General features: G+C 56.9%; 6 protein-coding genes across 6 annotated transcripts; 3 read left to right on the top strand and 3 right to left on the bottom strand.

The window, feature by feature from the left end:
• Positions 1-263: 263 nt before the first annotated feature.
• Positions 264-1,085, top strand: BJ171DRAFT_420744 (kinase-like domain-containing protein; the record flags this gene model as incomplete). The annotated part of the gene is made up of 1 exon (XM_053107445.1): positions 264-1,085. A coding segment is annotated over one exon (822 nt), but the record flags the coding sequence as incomplete, so codon positions are not given.
• A 2,410-nt stretch (positions 1,086-3,495) lies between these two features.
• BJ171DRAFT_492801 (methionine synthase) lies at positions 3,496-8,192 on the bottom strand. The gene is made up of 3 exons (XM_053109842.1): positions 7,429-8,192; positions 4,201-7,165; positions 3,496-4,001 (listed from the first exon to the last, which is right to left on the bottom strand). Exons 1-3 carry the CDS (start codon positions 8,145-8,147, stop codon positions 3,825-3,827), a joined length of 3,861 nt encoding a protein of 1,286 aa, XP_052969541.1. The 5' UTR covers positions 8,148-8,192; the 3' UTR covers positions 3,496-3,824.
• A 1,404-nt stretch (positions 8,193-9,596) lies between these two features.
• BJ171DRAFT_578579 (uncharacterized protein) lies at positions 9,597-10,544 on the top strand (the record flags this gene model as incomplete). Its single annotated transcript, XM_053113897.1, has 2 exons — positions 9,597-10,040; positions 10,227-10,544. 2 exons carry the CDS (start codon positions 9,597-9,599, stop codon positions 10,542-10,544), a joined length of 762 nt encoding a protein of 253 aa, XP_052969540.1.
• Positions 10,545-11,925: 1,381 nt separating this feature from the next.
• BJ171DRAFT_578578 (P-loop containing nucleoside triphosphate hydrolase protein) lies at positions 11,926-19,886 on the bottom strand (the record flags this gene model as incomplete). Its single annotated transcript, XM_053113896.1, has 26 exons — positions 11,926-12,108; positions 12,260-12,322; positions 12,484-12,864; positions 13,104-13,219; positions 13,375-13,491; positions 13,658-13,775; positions 13,886-13,963; positions 14,132-14,179; positions 14,293-14,367; positions 14,462-14,532; positions 14,695-14,821; positions 15,102-15,237; positions 15,329-15,401; positions 15,528-15,606; positions 15,797-15,860; positions 15,988-16,105; positions 16,359-16,419; positions 16,540-16,581; positions 16,749-16,781; positions 16,961-17,091; positions 17,279-17,856; positions 18,046-18,171; positions 18,284-18,426; positions 18,711-18,744; positions 19,424-19,537; positions 19,654-19,886. 26 exons carry the CDS (start codon positions 19,884-19,886, stop codon positions 11,926-11,928), a joined length of 3,342 nt encoding a protein of 1,113 aa, XP_052969539.1.
• Positions 19,887-21,013: 1,127 nt separating this feature from the next.
• On the top strand, positions 21,014-22,645 carry BJ171DRAFT_578577 (uncharacterized protein; the record flags this gene model as incomplete). The annotated part of the gene is made up of 7 exons (XM_053113895.1): positions 21,014-21,058; positions 21,266-21,454; positions 21,565-21,636; positions 21,823-21,915; positions 22,064-22,246; positions 22,320-22,403; positions 22,586-22,645. The coding sequence occupies 7 exons, from the start codon at positions 21,014-21,016 to the stop codon at positions 22,643-22,645; spliced, it is 726 nt and encodes a 241-aa protein (XP_052969538.1).
• A 409-nt stretch (positions 22,646-23,054) lies between these two features.
• On the bottom strand, positions 23,055-24,094 carry BJ171DRAFT_578576 (transmembrane protein 18-domain-containing protein; the record flags this gene model as incomplete). Its single annotated transcript, XM_053113894.1, has 4 exons — positions 23,055-23,150; positions 23,312-23,460; positions 23,604-23,721; positions 23,912-24,094. The coding sequence occupies 4 exons, from the start codon at positions 24,092-24,094 to the stop codon at positions 23,055-23,057; spliced, it is 546 nt and encodes a 181-aa protein (XP_052969537.1).
• Between the last annotated feature and the right edge of the window lie 306 nt (positions 24,095-24,400).

Raw genomic sequence — 24,400 nt, 5'->3', positions numbered from 1 at the left:
GCCAATCGCACTGCCAGCAGGATTTGAGTTGCTGTCATTGTGTCGTCGTCTCGCTTTCCATCAACCAGGGCCCCCGAATCGCGATTGCATTCTCTGTTGTGATGGGGAGCGAGCGACAATGACGATTCTGTGGTCCATTCCAGGAGTATATATGCAATGGGATGCTCGCCATCACTCGTCTCGATTCCTCCATCGGCCTTGATTCCTCCATCGGCGTCGCCCTTGCTTGTCACTGACCACTTGCCTCTGCACTCGTTTGGACCATGGCTGCGAAACCGTGGTACATTCCCGAGGATGCTATCACCAACTGGTCCGCTGGTCCACTTGCAGCCGGCGGGTATGGCGAGGTCTATACGGCATCATATTATGGCGCAACTGTCGCCGTCAAGCAGCTCTATCGCAACAACAACCCGAACGAGCTTGTCGAGTTCAACCGTGAGATTGACATCTGGCACGGACTCAGTCACCCACACATTCTCCAACTCCTTGGTGCTTGCGACACTGCAGTCAAGCCTTTCATGGTCTCGCCGTTCGTGCCCAACGGCACCCTCCACAGCCACTTCTCAACCGCCCCAGCTCCACGCTCCATCGCCGAGAAGATCCGGCTCCTGTACCAAGTCGCCTCTGGCATGGCATACCTGCATGCCAACAACATTGTCCATGGCGATCTCAAGTCTCTCAATGTGCTGCTCGATAGTGCCTTCAATGCAGTTGTGGCCGACTTTGGCATGTCCAGAACCAAGCACAACTCGGCCACGATGAACCGCACTCGTCGCAGCCAGCCAGTCGGCGGCACACTCAGCTATATGGCACCCGAGATGCTGGACGATGAGCAACCCGCCGGATCTTCAAAATCCACGGATGTCTATGCGTTTAGCATCATCATTTATGAAGTGATGAACAATTGCCGACCGGTATGGGTCACTGTCGATGGCCAGCCAATGAGGGAAAGGATCATCGAGGCCCAAGTCGTCAAAGGAAACCGACCCAAGCCGGTGGAAGGCATCCCCGACGACATCTGGGCCCTGATCGAACGCTGCTGGCACCAGGAGCCCGGCCAGAGACCCAAGTTTCCCGAGATCCTCGCCATCATCCGCCAGTTGAGCGAGCAATATCCTCCTCAAGATGGAGACCAAGAGCCTGCACGTCCCATCGCCTCCCTTGGTGATTCGGTGTTCCAACACAACTCGAGCATCAACGACAGCAGCAACAACAACGGCACCTCTATTCCTCGGTGCTCCTCAACCCAGCACATTCGCATGTCCTCCCAGCCACGCACCGATGCCGCTGTCCCAAGACCCACTATCGGCATTTTGGACCGTCGCAGCGAGCTCGATTTTCTCGATGACCGAATCAGGAAGGAAACGAAAGTTGCCGAGCGCACCCGAGGAAGTGGCGAGCGTCTCTCGTTCATGGTTCCGATGGAGGCGTCGCTCGGTGACGAGGCCAGAGCATCCGTTCTCACGGCTGCCTTCAGAGCCATCTTTGCAGACCCGGCTCATCCGGCCGAGACAAAGATCGTCGTGGCCGCAGTCACGCTCGCAAGAGCAGAAATCAACCCAGCGATGATCGCCGAGCGCTTTCGAATTGCTCTTGACACGATCATGGATGTGGTCGAGCTGTTGGTGCCGGTCCTGGCACCGATCGATGGTGGCGAGAAGCAGCGGGCCCCCCACGCCAGTCACGAAACGATCATCGCATTCCTCCTGGGTGAGGAATCGGTGGGCGAGGCCTTCCATGTGGCCGGTTGCTTCAATCTGGTCCTGGCATCTCGTTGCTTGGCCCGCATCCTGGCCCAGGAGCCAGTGATCAACATCTGCGAGATCTTCGACTTTCACGACAAGATCGACGATCTCGAGGACAGGGTCGCAGCCAAGATCACACCGTCGCTGCGATACAGCGTCGCCCACTGGATCACACACTTTGTGTGGTGTGTGGACGGAGTGGCCGAGTCGAGTCCGGTGTGGCAGTCGGTCGAGATGGTCGATGTGGCAGCGGTGCTCACTCGGTTCGTCAAGACGCATGTGTTCTTCTGGCTCGAGTGTGTCGCTCACACATGTGGTCAAGTCGATCATTGAGCAGCTGGCTGTGTTGCGAGAAGTGATCGCCAAGGCACCCAGCACCATCGTCGGCAACACCACAAAGGAACTGGTCAAGGACACATACCGATTCATCCGCGAGTTTGCCGATCCGATCATCAAGAGTGCACCACAGGTGTACAACTCAGGGTATGCATTCACACCGAAGAAGACGGCGATCTACAAGACATATGCCGACCGACTCGAGGACAAGATCCCGTTCCTGGTCACTTGCGGACCAACGCCCACCTGGGATCCGTGTGAGATGACACTCACTGGACACACGAATTAGGTGTCCTCCGTAGCGATCTCACCCGATGGCAAGTGGATTGTCTCCGGGTCTTTGGATTGCACTGTCAAGGTATGGGATACCGCCACAGGGACGGTGAAGGACATCTTCAAGGGAAGGAACGACTGGGTGACCTCCGTGGCGATCTCACCATATAGTAGGTGGGCTGCCTCAGGATCCAATGACAAGACTATCAAGGTGTGGGATACTACGACAGGCAAATTGAGGCATGTCCTCGAGGGACACACAGGCTGGGTGAACTCCGTGACGATCTCACTCGATGGCAAATGGATTGTCTCCGGTTCCTGGGACAGAACCATCAAAGTGTGGGATACTACCACTGGCCAGGAGAAACGGGTCTCCCAAGGTCCCAGAACATGTGTGTCCTCTGTGGCGATTTCACTCGATGGTGAGTGGATTGTCGCTGGTTCTAGTAGTAACTCCGTCAAGGTGTGGGATGTTGCCACAGGCGAATTGAAGCACACACTCGAGGGACACAACCGTTTTGTGTCCTCCGTGGCAATCTCGCCCAATGGCAAGTGGATTGTCTCCGGCTCAAATGACACCACAATCAAAGTTTGGGATGTCACCACAGGTGAAATGAAGCACACCCTCAAGGGACACACAAACTGTGTGTCCTTTGTGGAATTCTCGGCCGATGGTCAATGGATTCGGTCACAGGATCGATCAGGCAACCAAATCACCTGGTTCTGTCGCGACAACGAGATTGTTCGCTCCGACGATCCAGACAACTTCATCGCTGCATCAAAGTCGTTTTTCTCGTCTCGATGGATTCAAGTCAACAAAATGCCTCGATGGATCCGCCACGGCCCTCACTATATCAAAATTCCTTACACCCTCTTTGGCCGTCGCTGGCGCTCCTCTCCCTCATCCCATGTTTACTTTGTGATGAGTCTCAATCTCCCAATCCGTCCTGTCGTCATCCTGGTAAGTCTCTCCCATCTGCCGGCACAAGTCGACTCCATCCCATAACTCACACCTTCACCTCCCAGGCAACATACCTTGGCACGCCAGACATCCAAGCAGCCGTTTCCACCTACCTCAACCACACCCGACCCTGATCCATGCTCCTGAATCTCATAATGACATCCAAACCCATGAATGAGACTTTTACGCGGGGGACTGAACCTTACGCCGCTGCGAGGAGTGACGATGGGCACATGTATTCAAGAATCACAGTAAAGGGGACCACTGATCCCGTCATGTCCGCAATCGTTTCATTTTGCCAGCTCGATGTGATGCAACAATGGAACGAATGGGGTGAGTGGTTGATCAAAGCAAGGAGGGAAAGAAAGAGAGGGAGAGAGAGGGAGAGGGAGAGAGGGAGGAAACAAAGGAGAAAAGCAAGGCACGATCAAGCGAGGACTGCCTTTGGAGAAGTTTGAGCATGACGTGGAGAAATGTCGATTTGAAGAAGCAGGAGCGTCCCAAATCGATTACTCGGCGTCATAGGCCAGGTTGGTGGCCAGCCATCTCTCCACGACCTTGATGTCCATGTTCTTGCGGGCAGCATACGACTCGACTTGGTCGCGCTCGATCTTGCCGACGGCAAAGTACTTGGCGTCGGGGTTGGCGAAGAAGATGCCCGAGACGGCGGCGGCGGGGGTCATGGCCTATGGAATCAAGCGGAACCACAACGTCAGTCGAGTACACGCGGGGAGAGAGAGAGAGAGAGAGAGAGAGGAGAGGGCATTTGAGGGTGCGACTTGCGGCGGAGCGACTACAAATCGTCGGCACCACCAAGTCCCATCCAACCATGCACTCCTCGGCATTGCCTCCGCCACCAACAGCAGTCTTGATCGATTCACTCACCAGAGACTCGGTCAGGCTGATGCCGGTCTGTCTCTCGATATCCATGAGCTTCCACATGGTCAGCTTCTCGGTGTGGTCCGGCTGCGACGGGTAGCCTGGGGCAGGGCGGATACCGCGGTACTTGACCTGGAGCAGCTCCTCGGGAGACAGGCTTTCGTCAGGGGCGTATCCCCAGCTTTCCTTGCGCACCTGCTCGTGGACGATTTCGGCCAGGGCTTCGGTCAGACGATCGGCCAGGGCCTTGAGCATGATCGAGCTGTAATCGTCGTTGTTGGCCTCAAACTCGGCGCACTTTTCGTCGACACCAAAGCCAACCGAGACGGCAAAGGCACCGATATAGTCGGCGATGCCCGTGCTCTTGGGAGCGACAAAGTCGGCAAGCGAATAGTAGGGCTCGTTCGAGTCGTGGTCCTTTTCGGCCTGCTGGCGGAGTCCGTAAAAGGTCGCGGCCACGGTCTCGCGGGCCTCGGACTCATAGACACGAATGTCTTCGCCGTCGGCGTTGGCGGGCCAGAAGCCGACGATGGCCTGGGCCTTGAGCCACTCGCCATCGACGATCTGCTTGAGCATCGCGACGGCGTCGTCATAGAGCCTCTTGGCCTCGGCTCCCACGGTCTCGTCGTTGAAGATCTTGGGGAAGCCACGGTTGGGGTACTTGCCGCGGAGCTGCCACGTCTGGAAGAACGGGTTCCAGTCGATGTGCGAGATGAGCTGCTCAAAGTCAAAGTCGCTGTAGGCACGAGTGCCCAGGAACTTGGGCTTGGTGGGGGCGGCCTGGCTGGTCCAGTCGATCTGGCACTTGTTCTCGATGGCGCGGTCAAGTTTCTGGTACTTGCGGTCCTTCAGGCTCTCGTAGTGCTCTGCACGCAGATCCTCGTACTCATCCGCAATATCCTCGACAAAGTCGTCGTACTGAGTGGGGTCCAGAAGGGCCGAGACAACGACGGCCGAGCGCGAGGCATCGAGAACGTGGATGGCGGGGAAGCTGTAGGCCGGAGCGATCTTGACAGCCGTGTGCATCTTGGAGGTGGTGGCGCCACCGACGAGCACAGGGATCTTCAGGCCCTGGCGCTCCATCTCCTTGGCAACATAGACCATCTCGTCGAGCGATGGGGTGATGAGACCGCTGAGGCCGATGATGTCGGCCCGGTTCTGGATGGCAGCCTCGAGGATCTTCTCGCACGGGACCATGACGCCGAGATCAATAACCTTGTAGTTGTTGCAGCCCAGCACGACGCCGACAATGTTCTTGCCAATGTCGTGCACGTCGCCCTTGACGGTGGCCATGATCACAACGCCGTTGTAGGCATCGTCGGGGTTTCCAGCATGGCCCGTGCTCTGCAGGGCCTCCAGACGCTCCTTCTCCATGAAGGGAATCAGGTGGGCGACGGCACTCTTCATGACACGGGCAGACTTGATGACCTGGGGCAGGAACATCTTTCCAGCACCAAAGAGCTCGCCAACGACCTTCATGCCGTTCATGAGGGGCTGCTCAATGACGTTGAGGGGGCGAGGATACTTGTCGGTCTGCTGACGAGCCTCCTCGGTGTCCTCGACAATGTGCTTTGTGATGCCCTTCATGATGGCGTAGGCCAATCGCGACTCGACAGGCTCAAGGCGCCAGGCTTCGGCCTCCTCGGCCTTGCCAGGACCGCCGGCCTGGTTTTGCTCGGCATAGGCCAGCAGGCGCTCCGTCACGTTCGGGTCGCGGTTCCAGAAGGCGTCCTCGCAGATATCGAGAAGATCCTTGGGAATGTCGTCGTAGATGGTCAGGAAACCGGCATTGACGATACCCATGTCCATACCGGCCTTGATGTTGTGGTACAAAAAGACGGAGTGCATGGCCTCACGGATCTTGTCCTTGCCACGGAAGGCAAACGAGACGTTCGAGACACCGCCGCTGATCTTTGCGCCGGGGAGGTTGGCCTTGATGAGCTTGACACTCTCGTAGAACTCGACGGCATAGTTGTTGTGCTCCTCGAGGCCGGTGGCGATGGTCAGGATGTTGGGGTCAAAGATGATTTCGCAGCCGCGGAAGCCGACCTTCTCGGTCAGGATGCGGTAGGAGCGCTCGCACATGCGGAACTTGTCGGAGGCGATGGCAGCCTGGCCAGTTTCGTCAAAGGCCATAACGACGACGGCGGCACCGAAGCGCTTGACGATCTTGGCCTTCTCGATAAAGTCCTCCTCGCCACCCTTGAGCGAGATCGAGTTGACGATACACTTGCCCTGGGCGCACTTGAGACCGGCAAGCACGACCTCAAAGTTGGACGAGTCGATCATGAGCGGGACCTTGGCAATGTCGGGCTCGGAGGCGATGTAGTTGAGGAACTTTGTCATGGCAGCCTTGCCGTCGAGCAGACCGTCGTCCATGTTGATGTCGATGACCTGGGCACCGTTCTCGACTTGGACACGGGCCGTGTTGAGGGCGTCCTCGTACATGCCGTTGAGGATCTTTTTGCAGAACAAACGGGAGCCACTGACGTTGCATCGCTCACCAACGTTGATGAAGCCGGTCTCCTTGTTGATGCGGAGGGTTTCGAGACCAGAGACGATGAGGGTGTCGGGATCGAAGGTGGGGCGCTTGCGCGGGGGGTACTTGCTGACGACCTCGCTCATGGCCTTGATGTGCTCAGGCGTGGTACCACAGCAGCCACCGAGGATGTTGATCAGACCGAGACGAGCAAAGGGCTCGACCTGCTTGGCCATGTCGGGGCCGTTCTGGTCGTATTCACCGAAAGTGTTGGGCAGGCCAGCGTTGGGATAGCAGATGGTGTAGGCGGGGTTGTTCTTTGAGATGTTGTCGAGGAAGGGCAGCATCTGGTCGGCACCGAGGGCACAGTTGAGACCAATGGCCAGAGGGTTGCTGTGTTCGACGGAGGAAATGAAGGCCTCGCCCGTCTGGCCAGAGAGGGTGCGGCCAGACTGATCGACAATGGTACCCGAGACCATGACGGGGCAGCGACTGGAGCGACAGGAGCGCAGCGGACGGCGGGTGATGAAGGTGGAGTGAGTTTTACAGATGAGGAGGTGGGTTAGGATCCACATTCACGGCGACACGTCGCGGCGGTAATCAAGTTCAGTCGATCGAGATCGGACGCTTCCGCAGTGCGATGCGATGAGGCGCGATGCGGCGTGATGTGATGTGATCTCATTAGAGAGGGCTACATCGGCTCGGCTCAGCGCACCCCGTCCCCTCCAGAATGCAGCGGTACGGACGATACGTACTCGTATGCTTCGTCATCAAAGACGGATTCGATCGCATAGAGAGCAGCCTTGGCGTTCAGGGTGTCGAAGATGGTCTCGACAAGGAGGACGTCGGAGCCACCGTCAAGCAGACCACGGACTTGCTCGGCATAGGCAGTGACGAGCTCGTCAAAGGTGACGTTGCGGTAGGAGGGGTTCTCGACGGAGGGCGAGATGGAGCAAGTGCGGTTGGTGGGGCCGATAGCACCGCAGACGAGACGGGGACGGCTCTTGTCGAGCAGAGTAACCTCCTGACAGACCTTTTTGGCGATCTCGGCCGAGACCTTGTTGAGCTCGTAGGCGAGATCCTCCATAAAGTAATCGGCCTGGGCGATTGTGGTGGAGGAGAAGGTGTTGGTTTCGACCATGTCGGAGCCGGCCATCAGATACTGGCGATGGATGTCCATGATAGCGGCGGGCTGGGTCAGGGAGAGGATGTCGTTGTTGCCACGGATAAAGTCCTTCTTGTGGTTCTTGAAGCGCTCCATGCGGAAGTCTTCTTCGGTAAAGCGGAAGCGCTGGATCATGGTGCCCATGGCGCCGTCGATGAACATGATGCGTCGCTCCATGGTCTCGGCGAGGTAGCGCTCGACCATCTTGCCTCTGCCGGGGACCTTTCCGACGGGGTACTGGGCCGCCTCCTCGACGGTCATGTTGTCGGGCAGGAAGAGGCTGGCGAGATAGATCTGATCTGGATCCATTGTGTCAGAGGACGGCGAGGCAGAAGGGGAAGGAGTGTGCACGGGCGGCTGGAGGTGTTGCTGTTGCTGTTGCTGCTGTTGCTGCTGCTGGAGGTGTTGCTGCTGTTGCTGGCCGAGGAGAACCCAGTTTTTGGTCGAGGCGAGCAAGGACTTGTTCTTGCCCCGCTTTGACTTTTTCGATCCGGGAGGCATGGGTGACGAAGCCGAGGGCGAGCGAGGCGGACCAGCGATGCGGAGGCGGGAAGGGCGAGAGCGGGGATCTGCGGGCCGCACGACAAAAAACGAGGGCGGGCGACCGCGCGCTGGGCCTTGCCTGTGTGTGTGTGTGCGATGAGATGGGTGTGTGTGTGTGCGATAGCGCCACTGTTGTGTGTATGGGCGATACAGCTGGGTGCGTGACACAGGGCAAGGGCGCGCCGGATATGGAAGGAGCTGGGGGCGCGCCGGCCTCGGTGCAGTCTCGCTGCGGCCTCGGTGCGGTCTCGGTCTCGTGCGAGCGAGGGCAAGGGCTGCAGCGTGCGATGGGGTTGAGCTGTGTAACGCGCGATAGGGTTGCGTGGTGTCGATTTTCCGCCACCCCAAAAACCGCGGAGGGTTCACATGCCAGAGACCTTGTGCCAGCAGCCTTGTCCAGCGACCTTGTGCCAGAAACCTGCTCGAGAAACGCAGCATTCCATCGCGGCGAGAGCTCATCGACAGGGCTGGGTGTGGGTGAGGAAAAAAAAAGAGCAGATTCCTGGGGCCTGCTCTGCACATCGACGGCGCCCTTGTCGTCGGCCATGGCTTGCAGGCGGCCTGCTTCATGCCCATGCCCGTCCCCAGCCAACCAGCTGCGCCGTCGATGGCGACACCTTTTTTTCCCCAGACGAGTGCGCAGCGTTCAGCTGCCGCGCCTCGGTCGGTCGCACCGCGGTGCTGCACACAGTGACAAGCCCTGACCGATAAGCCAAGACAAGGACGCTTCTCGTCAGCCTCTCGCCCTCCCCTCGCCGCCCCCTCGCCCCAGCATCCCACACACACACAGCACCGCCTGCCCACACAAACAGCGGCGCGACCACACACACACGCTCTCGCTCCGTCGGCGCCGTCTCGCGCCAGTCTCGCTATAAAAACTCCCCTGTGGACTGAAATCCGTCGTCTCTGCCCATCTCCGACCATCGTCCTTTGCACGTCCTTTGCGGGTCCTTTGCAGGTCCTTTGCACGTCCCTCGCCAGTCCTTCGTCGGCTCTGCGGGTGGTTCTATCGGCTCGTCGGCTCATCCGCTGCAGAGATCCTATTCCCGCCTTCCTGCGTCGCTTCCTGCGTCGAATAGTCTCCTCGCGGCGTGTGCATTCTGCTCCCATCCGGATCACCATCAGTCTTTCCTGGATCATTCCATTCCCCCCTCCCCTTCTTCCACGCTGCCGCTGCATCCGCTACCGTCTTCTCCGATCCATTTCGCCAACACCATGTTCTGCACCCTTCCTTCGCCCTCGCCGTCGCTGGCCGCAGTCCCAAGCGGCAGCCCCATGGAGCGCAAGGCCCCTCCCGTCGAGCTCATCGAGCCCATCGTCTTCCGGTACCCCTTCACCGCCCAGGACCTGAAACAGTCCGATTACTACTCCCAGATCGTCGGCAGCTGCAAAAAGTCGAGCTCAAACTCAAACTCGGACCCCACATCCGACTCGCCTTCTACAGACAGCACCCATTCCCTCACCTCCACCACCATGCAGGTCTCCGTCCACACCCCCGGCCGCCATCTGAAGAAGGAGCTGGCGCTGGTCTTTCCGGAACTCAAGAACTCCAAGCACCTCGACCAATTGCTTGTCATTCCCACCTTCCAGCTTTCGCGCCACGACCTGGTCGCCGTAACGCCGGAGACCAACCTGGAACGCAACATCTTGCTCGACTATGTAGGCGACTTCCCATCTCCCCGTGCGAGTGCATCGGATGCCCCATCCATCCCGAGTTGGGGCCGATGAATCAGCGCAGCGCAGTGGATTTGCCCTTTTGCTGGACCACGAGCCCATCATGTCTTGAGCCCATCATGCTGTTGTGCGCATCTCTCTGACTCCATTCGCGTTTCCCGTCCACTTCAGATTTACATTTTTGGCCAAAAGTTTCGGGACAACATCGCCGCCCTCGGCTACTGGGCTGACATGACCGACCCGGCCTCGGGATACCCCATCTATTCGGACCGTGGTGCTGCGCTGTATCCTGATGTGGACGGCGCAATCCGGCTTCTCAAGTACCAGACCATCCTCGCCGGCTGCTGCAAAGTCCTGCGGCATCCCAAGTGGGGCACCAAGAACTATCCGGCCACTCTGTTCACCACTGCGCCGCTCCCGGTTGTTGAGCAGGTCCTCAGCGCCATGATTTCGTCGAACCTCGAATCCTGTGCCAAGGAGCACAACTAGAGCATCGCTTCGCCTCCCCCCTCCTCTTTCCCTCCCTCACCCTCTCCTGCTTCTTCTACGCCGACTTTACCAATGCCATTCATCGCGTGTCCCGATCCTCGCTCCCGGGCTGCTACGATAGCCGTAATCTGCTTTCGCGAGATTGCCAAGTCGAGCGACGGGCTCGGCAGCGCTCCCCATACTCTCGCCGCCGCCGTAGGCTGGGCCACCCACTCTTTTCTTTGGCTGCTTGTGCTCGACGATGCACTTTTGTTACTTTGCCGCCCATCCTGCGACGGCTTGTCCACCGCCTAATCTGATTTGATCCTGTTCGGAGGCCCATTCGCCAAAATCTCGACAAATCCCCTCGCCTTAGAACGTTGTCCGCACACTGTCGCGGCCTTTCGCCCATAGATACGAGGTTTCGCATGACGGTCCTGCATCTCACCACTTTGGTCAACCAACGGAGGAGGATGGGCTATCTCGAAACTCATGTTTGCACGGTCCCAGCCTCACCTCGATCCTGGAGTGGCTCATGTATTCACAAGGCTGAGGTTCTGGGATAGAGTGCCCCAACTCTTCTCTCACGCCACCACTCGAAATACAGGAGCACCTTCCATGTTCCCTTCGGCCATTCGCATCTGGCGCACATCATTTCCCCGACCCAGCTGTTTCCGCCAATACATCCTGCGCATTGTCGCCATCGGTCGGCTCCGCGTGTCCTTCACCATTTCCGAGTGTCACACTCATTGTGGAGATGGGTTGGCAATGTGTATGTGGGATCGAGGGTGAAGTCGAAGTCGCGCTGCTCGTGATGGATGAAACCTGACTTGCTCCAGCTGATGAGAGGGCTTATGGCAGCCGCATGGTTTGGATTCTCGGGCCGCCGAGGAGCAGCCGCCTGTGCGAGCGAGCAGGCTCTGCTGCTGGGGTCACAAATGTCAAATCCACCAAGGATCGAGTCAGGCCACGTTTCGGTGTTGGTCAGAGCGATCCACTTGCGCTTCCCTGAGACATGGCATATTCTGCGCACCATTCCATAGAGCCTGCCACACACATGCACCCAAAACGGCCTGACAGACTCACCGGCGCCGCTTGCAAAGTGCGGTGATGTTCTGTAGTGTCCGCGGCAAGTCGCAACAAGGAATCTGTCGGTTACTCATGCGGCCTAGCGCTCGCCCTCAGCCCGTCGCAGCACCAGGAAGCTGCGCTACGACCACCACTGCCGCCGTCCCAATTCCACAACTTCTGCTACCGCGATCATCACAGCTCCCAGATCCCGCACCGCTGGCGTTTGCATTCACCGCCCTCGCCTCGCCTCGCCCCCGCCCAACCGTAACCCGAGCCCGATCATCGTGCTGTCGATGCATTGCCTTGGCCACGGTACTCTTCTCACGCAGACTTACTCTGGTAGCTGAGCCGAGTGGGCTCCACGCCCGTCAGATGCCGACTTTGCTGCTTCGCTTGCCATTCGTGCATATCGCTTGGTGGCCTCCAAAAACTCCCGGCCATATCGTTCAAATTTGTCGTCGTCGATGGAGGGTATGCTCAGGAATTCCATAATGCCGGTTGGCAGCTTGGACGACTGTGCAACGTCAAGGCCAAAGGGTCAGATCGTGAAGCGCACAAAGTGGTAAGAGTCGTGAGCGCATCAGTGCCCAGGAGCCCAGCCGCTGTCAGTACGATCGCTGCTCTCGCAACGACTCTGCTTCTTGAATACCAATATGGCCACTCACCAGTTCGCCGAGTGTAAAATCGGTAAATATGCTCTCCGGCTTGCACTTGAGCCTCTGGACATACTGCTTGGCATCCACAGCCAGTCAGTATCGGGTACAGATCAGCTGCGTTGTTTGAAGACGTACGCGCATCCACCGACAGCAATCTCTGACACCAGGCCATGTCCACGAATCCACCTTCTCTTCGAAACCATGTCAAAGCCGGAGACTCGGTCCATCCTTACCGTATTCCTCAGACGCTTGAGCTCGTCAAAGCACTTGCTCTTGATGCCCTGGATCTGGGGTGGCTCTGGTGGCGGTGTCTCAGACACCTCTACGTGGCCGCCAGCGGCCGATCTTGTTCGCTTCGAGGTGGATCGGGTCGTAGCCCCTCTGGTGGTCCCTCTGGTTCTGGCGGCCCTGACTTCGGCCATCTCGCTCTCCACGTAGGTCTCGTCGTCATCGTCGTCATCGACATCCGACGCCACAGCAGTCTTCCGTTTGGATCGGGTCGGTAGTTTGTGGATCCAAGAGCCAGGCGCAGCGTTTGTCGCGGGTGCAGGCCCCGTCGTGCTCGTTGTCTGAGGAGCGGCATCTTCATTCATGAACGGCACAGCGATGTTGAGCTGGTGCCGCAGCAGTGCTTCCCCGTTCCTACCCACCTGTGTTGGTTCCCCCCCCCCAATATAATGATTGCAGAAGTCGGCCGAATGCAAGTGCAGAGCAAACGCAAGTGAGTACTCAGGGTGAAGAGCCGGCTGGGTGGCTGAGTGAGCATGCGGAGGAACTCATTGGCGCAGACGTGGCCGAGGCACAGATGGGTCGAGCTCGCCTTCGTCCTTCGTTCCTCGATGGGTGCTCATACCTGCGCATACGCTGTCACAAATCCCTGCTGATTTCGCTGGCAGTTCTCCACCAGCACATCACGCGCGGTCAGCTCGTGCAATATACGCTCGAGATCCGACTTGCTATAGTGCTTTCCTACGTTCAACCGTGCCAAGTAGAAGACGAAACAGCTCAAGCGTCAGCGATCCTGAGCGCAGATACACCCATGGCCACATGCAAGCAAGGGTCGCGGCGGCCAGACACATGTCCATATGCCCATACGGCGACACCATGATGGCACAGAGTGGTACCTTTGCCGTGAATTTCGTGATTCGTGTGGCCCATTTGCACAATCTTGGCGCGCTTCATCCCGCGGTACACATCAATGACATGGTTCAATGTGACTCTCTGCGATCGCACGGACTGGACTGGCAGCGCAGAGGATTGCAAGTGCAAGCCCCGGAGAAAAGCGCAACGGTTGCGTGAGCAGACCGTGGAATGGGCTGCTGCTTGTGGATTTATACTTTGCATAGCATCGGCAGCAATGTCGTCCGTCGATTCGACTCGGGTGTAAAATGGGTAAGCAGCACCTACCGAACTTGACCAGATCGATGGCCGCATTCGTGACGTCACGCATGATATAGGTGGTGCCATTCCGGCAGTTGTCACAGGTGCGATTGCAGAGTACTTTGTCGAAGCGCTCTCCAAAGTACTGTTGCAGATAGCGGTGGGGGAGTAAAGACCAACATTGCGTGGCCTGTAAGCTTCCGCTACATGCACGATCGGCCGCTCCTGGGTCGATGCCGATAGAGGAGAACATACCTGCAGTACAATCTCTCTCCGGCAGTTCACTTGGTTGTCGCAGTAGGCAATCATCTGGCGCAGGTTGTTGCGTTGACGCTAACAAAAGCCGTGATTGACAAAGACCGCGGGGCAACGTCGGATCAGTCTTTGCTTGGCCCGATCTCATGTACATGCAATCCACGGCTGTATTGGCTTTGGGTTGGTGGCAGCCCCGTAAATAGCAGACTCACTTCCGGTCTCGGACGACATCCTCCCTCAACTTACCTCTTTCTGGTCGGCACTCCCCTCGCCTCGGTCGATGAGCGTCTCGATCTGGGTGACGGTTGCGGATGGGTCCGAGTCATCATCAGTGCCATCGTTAGAACTCGACTAAGCGCACGCAATGTTTGGGCACCAGCCCTCTGATTGCATTTGGAGACACTCACCACGTGTTTGTCTCGGTAGGAGTAGAACAGCACACAGGTCGATTCCTTGCCATCTCGACCAGCCCGTCCTGTTTCCTGGGCACGATGAACCGAGACACGGTCAGTTTGTGCTTAGATAGCGCTGTTGGAACCCCAGGCGCACCCGTGTCGACTGCGGCTGCATCTGTACCTGGTAGTACCCCTCGATGCTCTGTGGAAGTGAGTAGTGGATCACGAATCGAACATCTGACTTGTCGATGCCTGAGATTGTGAAGAGTCAGAGTCAGCACCACCCGCGACAACCAACACGACATAGGCGAAGAAAGCAACCAAATCGTCACAACCACAACTTTACTCTTGTCCACCGTGGCTCCCTTGCTATGCATCTCTGCTAGATCATTTGATGCCCAAGACACAGCTTACCCATGCCAAAGGCAACTGTGGCCACGATGATGAGAACTTTGTTCATAATCCACTCCTCTTGGATGCGTTGTCGGTCTTGTTTGTCGAGGCCAGCATGGTAGAAGGCAGCCTTGAGACCGTAACGATTCTGACAATTGGCGCGGGCATGGGCAGACCGTGACATATGATAAGCACGCAAAGTACGACAACAGCAACAGCAACAGCAACAGCAACAGCAACAGCAACAGCAACAGCAACAGCAACAGCAACAGCAACAGCAACAGCAACAGCAACAGCAACAGCAACAGCAACAGCAACAGCAACAGCAACAGCAACAGCAACAGCAACAGCAACAGCAACAGCAACAGCAACAGCAACAGCCGTTTGGTCTACTCCTCGCATCCACTCACACTCGATACAAGACTTACATTGAGTCGGTCCGTCGTTTCTTCACACGACCGCTTCGAGGTGCAGTAAATGATCCCCGATTTGCCTGGATAAAATGTGTTGATGAAGGCGACGATGTCATCGTCGATGCTTCGGTTCTTGGGCCGTACTTCGTACCTGCACCGAGAATATTAGTGCCATCCTCACCGTGGGGCTTGATGCTGCGGACTGATCTTGCCGGGTGTATTGCCTGCATTCCTCGACGTACCTCAGATTGGCTCTATTGAAACTTTGCACGAATGTCACACAGTTTTGTAGCTGGAGACAAGCCTGAACGTCGACTGGAATTGTCCAAAGAGCTGCTGTTAGGATTTGGTCCACGGCACGCAGCAGGCTGCAAACTCGCCTGAAGAGTGCTATGGGCACAACACGAGGCTTGCTGGAAGGCGCCATCAACAGATACTTACTCTTGACCTTTTCGTTGGCCGTGGCTGTGAGCGCCATGATTGGGATATTGGGGTACTCGCGCCTTAAGAAGCCGAGATCCTTCGAGGAAAGGCGGGAAAAGAGTAAGCGATATTAGCACCATTTTCGCGAAACAAACCTTGCGCGAATAGGCCATTGAATGTTGCCGCGATGATGTGCCACTGCGGGGGGGGGGCAGTTCAACTCCCCTCCCCAGACCGAGCGAGCAAGCGGTACGTCTGAACAAACCAGCAAGTAGCTGCGGACTCACCTTGTAGTCTGGGCGGAAATCATGGCCCCACTGACTAACGCAGTGCGCTTCGTCGATCACAAAGCTTCCAATCCAAATGTAGGCACACGGCCGGTTAGACACGCTGTTTTGTAACCATACTCTGACTCCCTGGCCCTACTCGCGACCTGATCCCTATCTCGGATATCGATGCAGACGCAGCAATGCCTTACCGTGCCACAAGTTTTCTTTGGTACAAATGCGTCAGCGCGCTCCGAAACTTGTTACTGCGGGTGAGCATCTCGGGAGTGACATAGAGGAGCTTGGGGCGGAGTTCAGGGGCATAGAGCTCTGTCAAGAGGTAAACGATTCGTCAGTAAGCTCGCGCCTATTCACACGAACACCCCTTGGTCGATCGAGGGCAGAAACAGCCGGGCGAGGAGGGGATCTGCTAAACGAGTCACAAGAGCTGCGGCTATGGCCATGTCGCTCATAACAGGCAGCGACAGTCGCAGTACTGGACCGGGGTTGCGGCTCTCACCATCAAATAGCCAGCTTTTCTTTGCTTCTGTTAGCGTGCTGTTGAGCATGGCTGTTGGGATACCAAGTGTGAGCAGGTGTGTTACCTGATCTTGCATCAGCGACAGGAGAGGCGACACGACAACCTGAGATGGCATTGAAATGGCGGTGAGTGCTGGCGTATATGTCTAGTTTGATGACATGGTGCGGGCCGATGCTATGCCGAATATCAACGGCGCGATCCTCGGTGGTGGCTCAGATCTTACTGTCAGTCCTCTCGTTGCGCCTTTGGAGACAATGGCTGGGAGCTAAGCAGCCGCACCGCATCAGAGGAATCGGTATGAGAAGAGGCAGCATGGGCGGAGGCAATATCAAACAGACTTTGCGATAAGAGTGCCCCACTCGCTGCTCGAGCCGTGGGTTGAGGCTGCTACTCGAACAGAGTCCAAGGGTCACATATTCGTTCCATGCCTACCTGATAACACAGACTCTTTCCACCTCCCGTCGGCTGTTTCAGACGAAAAACGAAGCCGAGAACGGATGCGCACCAGAGTGGACGATTGTCGATGGTGGAGCGAAGGATTGCAACGGAAGCTGAGTTTTATAGGCCATATCACGTAGAGAGCGAGCTACCTCGCATCAATCGCCTCATGCCGACATCGTGACCAAGAGCGGCACTCAACAAACCATCAGAATGAAGCAGTCCTTGCCCGAAAGTGTGGTGTTGATTGCCTCGAGTTGGTTGTGGCGAAACTGCTTGAGTCCAAACTGCTTCAGCAATGCCCAGTTGACTTCAGCAGACCACGGATATATCCGACCTGGCACAGGAGGGGAATGACAGACCAGGAATGAGCTACAGAGCGGCTGTGTTGGGCAGCAAATCACCTGGTGTGTCGCAAGTTTGAATACACTGTAGCTTTCAAATCCTCATCGCGCCCATATACAGGTCCACCCAGAGGCTCTAGAGATGCCCGATTGGTGCGCGGGTTTGGATTTGATGCGTACTATCTTCAGATTGGTCTGGCTCAGCCTCTTCGATCACTTCGGCTATCGCGCCAGAGTTATTGAGCGGCCGCCGGTCCAGGTTAATGGCGGAACTGGGCTTGAGGAAGCTGCGACTCGCGGAGTTCGTGCCGCCATGTGCAGCTTGAAAGCCATCGCCTGTCGAGAGACCGAAGGATTTTGTGGGATTTGCAGGACCTCCAGCAGCGGCGGCGGCTTTCCTGGTACATGTCGCTGCCCCGACAAGCGCTGTGGTAGACCAAGGGGTGGTCGACGGCACATTTGAAGTGGCCGATGCTGCACTGGCGATGGCCAAGGGTCGATTCGAGGCGTCGGGCAGGGGACCAGTTCCCTTTGACGAGCCGACGCCAATATCCATGTCTTGATAGTCGTGGATAATGGGATCATCGACATCGGGCCAGTCGTCACAGAATGCCTCATCGGGGATAAAGTCGTCCTGGCAATAATATTCGTCTATGTCTGCCGGAATGGGCATGCCGTTCAGCGGCGGTGCTGGCGACGGGGCGCGCTGCAAGGCTCTTGAAGGTCCGGGCTTTGAGTGAGCAGCATTCTCGATACTTCTGGCCGATGCAGTTGCTAGCATTGTGATCGATTTAGATCCGCTGTCGGATGCCAGCGGCGACATCTGCTCGGCGTTGGGTGGCGAGATCCTGCTTCCGGATGCGCGCGACGAAGCCACCACCGGCGGAGGAAACCGAGATGTCGATGCCGATGCCGATACCGATGCTGAATTCGATGCGACAGACAACCTTGTGGCAGATTGCCGATTCGATAGCGATCCCAAGCTGTTTGTTGCAGTGGCGTCTGCGGTCGAGGCTTTCTCCAGCGAGCGGATCTGAGCCTTGAGCTCGTCGATTCTGGGGGCAAGTGCTTTCCTAAACCGAGGAATCCGACCAGCGCAAATCGAGCGTTCGTTGTGAGTCATGCAGCCAAGAGTGGCGATTTCGGCGGTCGCAAACGAGCACTGTCGGGAGACAACGTCCTTACTTTTCCGAAATCAGGGCCGCTTTCTCAAGCAGATCGCTTTCGGTCGGGTCGTCGTCCTCGACGAACCGAACCAGGCCTTCTAGAATCTGGACCCATCGGCCGTTTAGCGCAGCCAATCGATCCTGCAAATCTTGGACATTCGTCTGAACAGCCACAACGAAAGAGTGGCGACGGTGTTGACCGCCGAGTCAGCGCTGGCTCTGTCGACAGCACCCTCGCCTCTGGAGTCAAGGCTCATCGACACAACATCTCATGGCTTGCCTGCTTTGCTGAAGACTGGCCAGTGCTCCGAGAAGGCTCGGGCGAAAGCATGATGGATGCTGCGACGTCTTGGTCCATCTAAAGTCCAAGCAGCGTCAGGAAGTGCCGGCACCTTGTCTCGGCACCATGCGAAGCACCCTGGGTCTGCTGGCAGCCGTGGGCTTACCTGCTGCCACATGTCGTCGTCGAGATCGTCCCAGCTGTCGTGCCGAACCAAACGAGAGGCATCCCCGTGGTGCTTGGGCTGCGGACGGGTTGCTGGAGCACTGGAGGGCCCTGTTGTGCTGCCCCGGTGTGCTATCCAGCGTCGAAAGGGAGATCGGACAAACGATATCGTGAGTCGTAGATGCCAGACAAGGATCGCAGGGCCGCAATCGCAGGGCCGCAATCGCAGGGCCGCAATCGCAACTGCGATTCCAATCTGGGCATCGGATGACTTGGGCATTGGAGACAGCCAGCACGGCTCAACTCACTTGCTGCTGCCAGCGTTGGTGCATTCGCATCGAGATCGACGGTGGCATTGGAATTGGCTTGGACCTGCCATGGCGGGGTTGGTTTGTCTGCGCTGCTTCGATTTGTCGATACGGGCGGCGGAGCAGCAGGGCGGGTCTTTGAAGCGGAATGCCGATGCCCCACGATAGTTCGTCAGAAATCATCAGCACTTTCAGGCCACAACAGCGAATCGCATCAGGTGCCGTCGATGTCGATTGACTCTGCAAACTGCACACACACCCCCTTCGAGGCCAGAGCCGATGCAGCGACCAACCAAGGCTGCTACAAGAACATCTGGGCATATGCGATGCAATTGGATGATGGATCGATAGAGCCAGATGGCTTGCAGGGAGCCGTCCTGGATTCGCAGTGGTGCGGAGACGATACCCACCGCAGATTTGGGGGCTGCCGTGGTGGATGGATGGCTGAAACTGAAAGATCTGGCAAATGACGATGGTTTGCTCCAGCACATTAGCGTGGGGCCCAGGCCGCTGAGGAACTCTGTTGGAAAAAAACCAATCCCAGAGGCAACAGCCATGTGCACTATCGAACGATCTGCTCCGCTCGAGGCAAACGGAGCTTCGTCCGGTGCATCCTCTCCACGATCTAAGCGATACCTCGACGGCTGCGAGCTGGGCATCATCGGACCCACACGATTTCCCAGCTGGGCAAAGCTGAACTTGGGTTGAGTGGAAGCAGTGTCTTCCGATACTGCTGCTGCACCTGCGCCGGCATTGCCCCGACCAGCAACGATAGGGTGGCCCTGCACAGAGCGGTCATGGTCGCTCTTCTTGAGCTGCTGGAGCTGCTGCCCCAGGTTGTTTTTGATCGAATGGTCTCGGCTCGCCATTGGGCCGGTACCCAGTCGAGAGCGCAAGGAAAGCAGTGCTGCCGAATGCCTGCGGCAGCGTCAGCCGATGCGCCAGAGGTGCTTGGGAGTGTCCTGTCCAGCCCGAGAGCGATGAAGCAGATGGGTGCCAGATTGGGATGGAGCTCTTGGCTGCCGATTTGGTGCCGCGCGCTGGCGGAACAGAAGCGTGAGATCAAAGCGATCTTTTCAATCGAGTCTCATCAATCGAGCCTCATGCGGCTCCACACCGCCGCTATTGAGCCTACCCACCCATCACTGCTCCTCCCTGATGATGATATCTGGCTGTCCTGTTTGCCGCGGAGGGACCGTGGCTTCAGTTGATACTCCAAGACCACTTTGAGCTCGGTCTCAGGCGCCTCGGGTTCTTTCTCAGTGGAGGACCGCCAATGCAGTGTTTCGTTTCAGAGTGCTCGCTCTATCTAGTGCGCTTGGCCAGCAGTGCTGGCTCTGGCCCGGGCAGTGGCCCACACAGCGTCCTCGTGAGAAGCCGCCCCGCTTGCCAAACGGATACTTGTGGGAGTCCGAAGACCCCTCCCACCCCGCACCCATTTTGCCTGCCCCACGCCGCCTTCTGCGCTCTCCCTTCGACTGCTCTCCATCCGTTCGTCTATTCGTCTGTTCGTCCCTTCGTCTGTTCGTCTATCCATACGCCCACTAAAGTTTGCCGTCGGTGCTCACTGTTCAACCCTATCTGTGCCTCCTCTGTCTTGCCTGTTTCTTCTGCCTCAGACCCGCTCCCACGGCGTCCTATCAAGTAAGCCGCGTTTCTTTGGGCTCACGAGAGTGAGGGGAAAGAAGGGGGGGGGACTGAGCTTCATTCCTCTCAAGTGAGCTGCCGACCATGGCCAACCGATTTCGCTTTGTCGTCTGGAACGACCGCTGACTGCACTCACGCGCGTTCTAACTCTGTGCAGACTCGATCAGCTCATCACCGTGCATCGTAGGTCTTCGACCTCCGTCGTCCGTCTCCAATTGAAACCGTTGCCATTTGAGCCCCCAACCCTCGTGTAAGTTCGCCATATATTTGAAATCTGTTGATCCGCCGGTGCATTCTTGATTCACTGCCGACTGATGCTGCAGATGTGCTTCCGTAGCCGTCCAGCGGCATGTATTCCCACAGATTCTCATGGCCGGCAGACACAGCCTCCCAGGTATGCCCTTAGACCACCTTCCCGTGCGGGCACTCCCACAGTGGTCTTGCCACTTGAGCTTGCTCACCAAAGACTTGGCGAATCGGGAAGCACAGACCTGAACTGATCTTGTTTGGCTGCCGTTTGCTGCCACATCCTTCCTTCGTGCGCTATCAATCGTTTGCACTGGCTGATGTCGTTATACATACGGCCCAATCTTGCCCTCAGGTGATCATCACTGGCGAGTGGGACGACTGGAATGGAACCCACTACCTCAAGAACACCGGCGATATTTTCGAAACCGAAATCCAGTTTGAAGACGATAGCTTTGAGGCTGGACACAGAGTAGCCTATAAATACATCGTCGACGGGGTGTGGCTCGCCGATCCAAAGGAACCAAAGTGCAAAGACGAGCGAGTAAGCCCTCTCCTAATTGCTACACTTCAATGAACATGTGCGACAGCTTGACCTGGCCGCATCGCCCACTATCGATAGAGTCCCAGAACTTACGGTGATATCTACTCCAGGGCTTTGAGAACAACTGCTTCATCTTCCCGGAGGCCAAAAAGAAGAGCTACACGGACCTATCGCCCCAGGAGGTGCGTTTTTATCGAGAGGGAGTATCGCCATGGATGGGCTGCTACTGCGGCACCATGGAGCGTAGGGAGTCCGCGCCTGTAGACCCGATAACCAACCGCACTCAAATCAAATTATATGGACGGCCCGGTCGCCTCATTATGCCCTTGACTCATTTCTACGACCCACTCCGATGTCGTTTCTGACAGGTGCTTGCCTCCATTGGTGATCACAATGCCAATGGCAAAGCTCCCAGTGCGTCCGCCCCTCCAGCTGGAGCTGGAGCTGGAGCGTCGCCTCAGGTGAGCCTCCGACAATCGATTCGGGTATTCTGGTTCGAAAATATGTCCCGCAGGCGTTCTGGCTCTCTGAGTGGTGTCTCTGGTCAATGTTTGGCTTATCGACAGCCAACGAACTCTATAATCTCACGCTTAACGCCATGGCTACCAGAACGCGGACAAGTCACTTCTCGCGCTGCAGAGCGACGAAACGGCCATCAACCTCCTGCCTGATGTCGCCCAGATCATCTCCAAGGTCGCAGAGAGGGCAGGCAATCGCGAGATGGCCGCAGCAGTCAGAGGTGCCGAAGGCATCCACAAGCTGAAGGCCCCATTGAACGCCACCGATACAGAGGTATGGAGTCAATTTTTCTGTCAGCGACCGTGCACAACCAGTGATAACAAGTCGCCAATCCGACCGTTCACAGATCGAGGCTATCGGAGCTGCTCTCGAGAACATGGGCACCGAATCCAAGAAGGACAAGAAGAAGAGGCTCGCTGTCCTCGAATCTGTAAGCACTCGCTTCGTGCACTCCGGGGTAATCGGTGCAGTTTCTGGCCTCAAGTCCACTATGCATGGATGGCAGCATATCGCCTACTAACCATTGTGTGATGGCCATCTTTACTACTCCCGGGTGACTCGGGGTCAATTTGGCGGCCCTCAACATACCAATCGTATCGGCGTGGGTTCAAGTTCAAGAGATTCTTTCGAAGATCATCTCGTGCTCCCAATCCCGTGAATCTCGCCGAATAGCGGGACGCCGCTCGATTGGAATGCCATAATCGCAGATATAGCAAATCGCCATCATAGAATAAAGTCGGTGCAGATCACCCGGGACAGTGCACGCTTTGAGAGCCATCTGTGATTATCTGCAGCAACATTACTATTGCTTGTCCGTCGTGGTTGGGCTCATTCATAAAGTGAGCGTGATGGTGGATATTGATGTCGCAGGCGGTGACCGAATCATACAAGTATATGCCAGATCAGCATGGGTGCAGAGTCGTTGAAGGGGCCCTCACCATCGGTGGAAGAAGAGTACATCGCTTCATTCCGCCGATGCTGCCAGTGTCATGCAATTATAGCCCGAGACTGCTTCTCTCGCATGGATGTTGTCAGAGAACTGCAACGATCCATGGGTAGCCGAGCTCGCTTGGTGCATGTTTCAGTCACTCTTGCGCTTGTTGCTGTGATTCTGGGACTTGAGTTGGGCGGCCTTAGCCTTGGCCATGACTGAAAACAGATGGCCGAGCATCACGATCTGTCGGTCGAGACATGGAAATTCAGTCGTCGTATCCAGGGATCGAAGGACGACATGCACCGAAGGTGAACGGTGGAGCCTCCAACCAGGCAAATCCACCGCTGACAGAAGGATCGGTTGCTCCTCGGATGCCGAGACAGAGCAGTTGGTCCAGCGCTCACCAAGACAACCAGCATATTGATCAGGAGCGGGAGTGAAAACACCGTCGTCATAAAGACCCCATTGGCGTCGAAATAGTTGGTGTTGGCAAATGCGGCATGGTGTTTGGATGCCAGGCGATTGAGCGGCTCGCCCAGGATAATGAGTAGCCCTGAAGTGCGCATCGGCCATCGAAGGAGAAATGATCATGGTGAGCCCAAGTCTTGCATATGGGAGCCTTGCGAGAGACTGCAGACCCCAAAGCCAAGTCTTGAACAATGCTGATCGGGCCAGCAGCTGGTGACAGTGCCATACCGATGGCAAAGAAGACGACGATCGTCCCGTTCAGCGACTTTCTAGCCAACAGGGCTGCAATAAATATGGCGATGTGCAGGAGCCCGAAAGCAAGCAGGAAGGGCTCGGTCCAGTCCACCTACAAACGAGCAGAGTTTCAGAGCATGTGGTATTGTCAGATCCCAACGCAGTGCTTTCAGATCAATGCGGATCGCTGTTGCGCAGATCGTTTGTCCAAGGCCATACGATGGATGGATGATCAAGGAGTGGGGCTGCTCGCCATATCCATGATCGATGCGAAGTTTCAAGGAGTGGCTTTATAGTCCTACCGCCTTGTAGAAACTCTGTGAATCCTTGAGAAACTCGCGGATAGCTGCATGGATGGAGTTCGAATCGTCGGGATTGAAGGCGTATTCGGGAGGCCCCTGGCCAGAGACAATCCTGTGGAGGATCTCTGCGTTGGCATAGAATCGCTGAGAGAGGCCGGAGACGACGTTGCGCAGAGTCTCCATATTGGGGAGTGGAAGAGCGGATTCGGATCGGACTGGATCGAGAGAAGGAGAGATCTGGGTGAACCAAGAGGACATGGGCTGGGGATGTGAACCGGGGGTCGTCTGATTCACACAAGCCATGCACGCCATGCAAGTCGTCCGTGTGTGATGTCCCGTTTCAAAATAGCAATCGGTTGAGCCCAGAGGGGCCTCACTGTGATCCAGAATCGATTCTCCTCCTGGCTCTAGAAGGTCACAGTCTTTCGATCGATCTCCATCCAGCTGCGAGATGCCTCGCATTGCCGGCCTTGTGCTGGCGATCCTCAT

The sequence above is a fragment of the Polychytrium aggregatum genome (assembly GCF_025602895.1).
Source record: "Polychytrium aggregatum strain JEL109 chromosome Unknown BJ171scaffold_7, whole genome shotgun sequence".
Classification (NCBI taxonomy): Eukaryota; Fungi; Chytridiomycota; class Chytridiomycetes; order Polychytriales; genus Polychytrium; species Polychytrium aggregatum.
Note: the sequence above shows the minus strand (reverse complement) of the source record. Positions and strands in the feature narration are given on the sequence as shown.

Bases quoted from the DNA above. Each gene is read 5' to 3' on its own strand.
- BJ171DRAFT_492801 (XM_053109842.1), bottom strand. From the start codon at position 8,147: ATGGATCCAGATCAGATCTATCTCGCCAGCCTCTTCCTGCCCGACAAC. The intron at 7,166-7,428 runs GTACGTATCGTC...CTGTCGCTCCAG, and splicing joins TTTGATGACGAAGCATACGA to TCGCTGCCCCGTCATGGTCT. The intron at 4,002-4,200 runs GTGAGTGAATCG...TTGATTCCATAG, and splicing joins TCAGCCTGACCGAGTCTCTG to GCCATGACCCCCGCCGCCGC.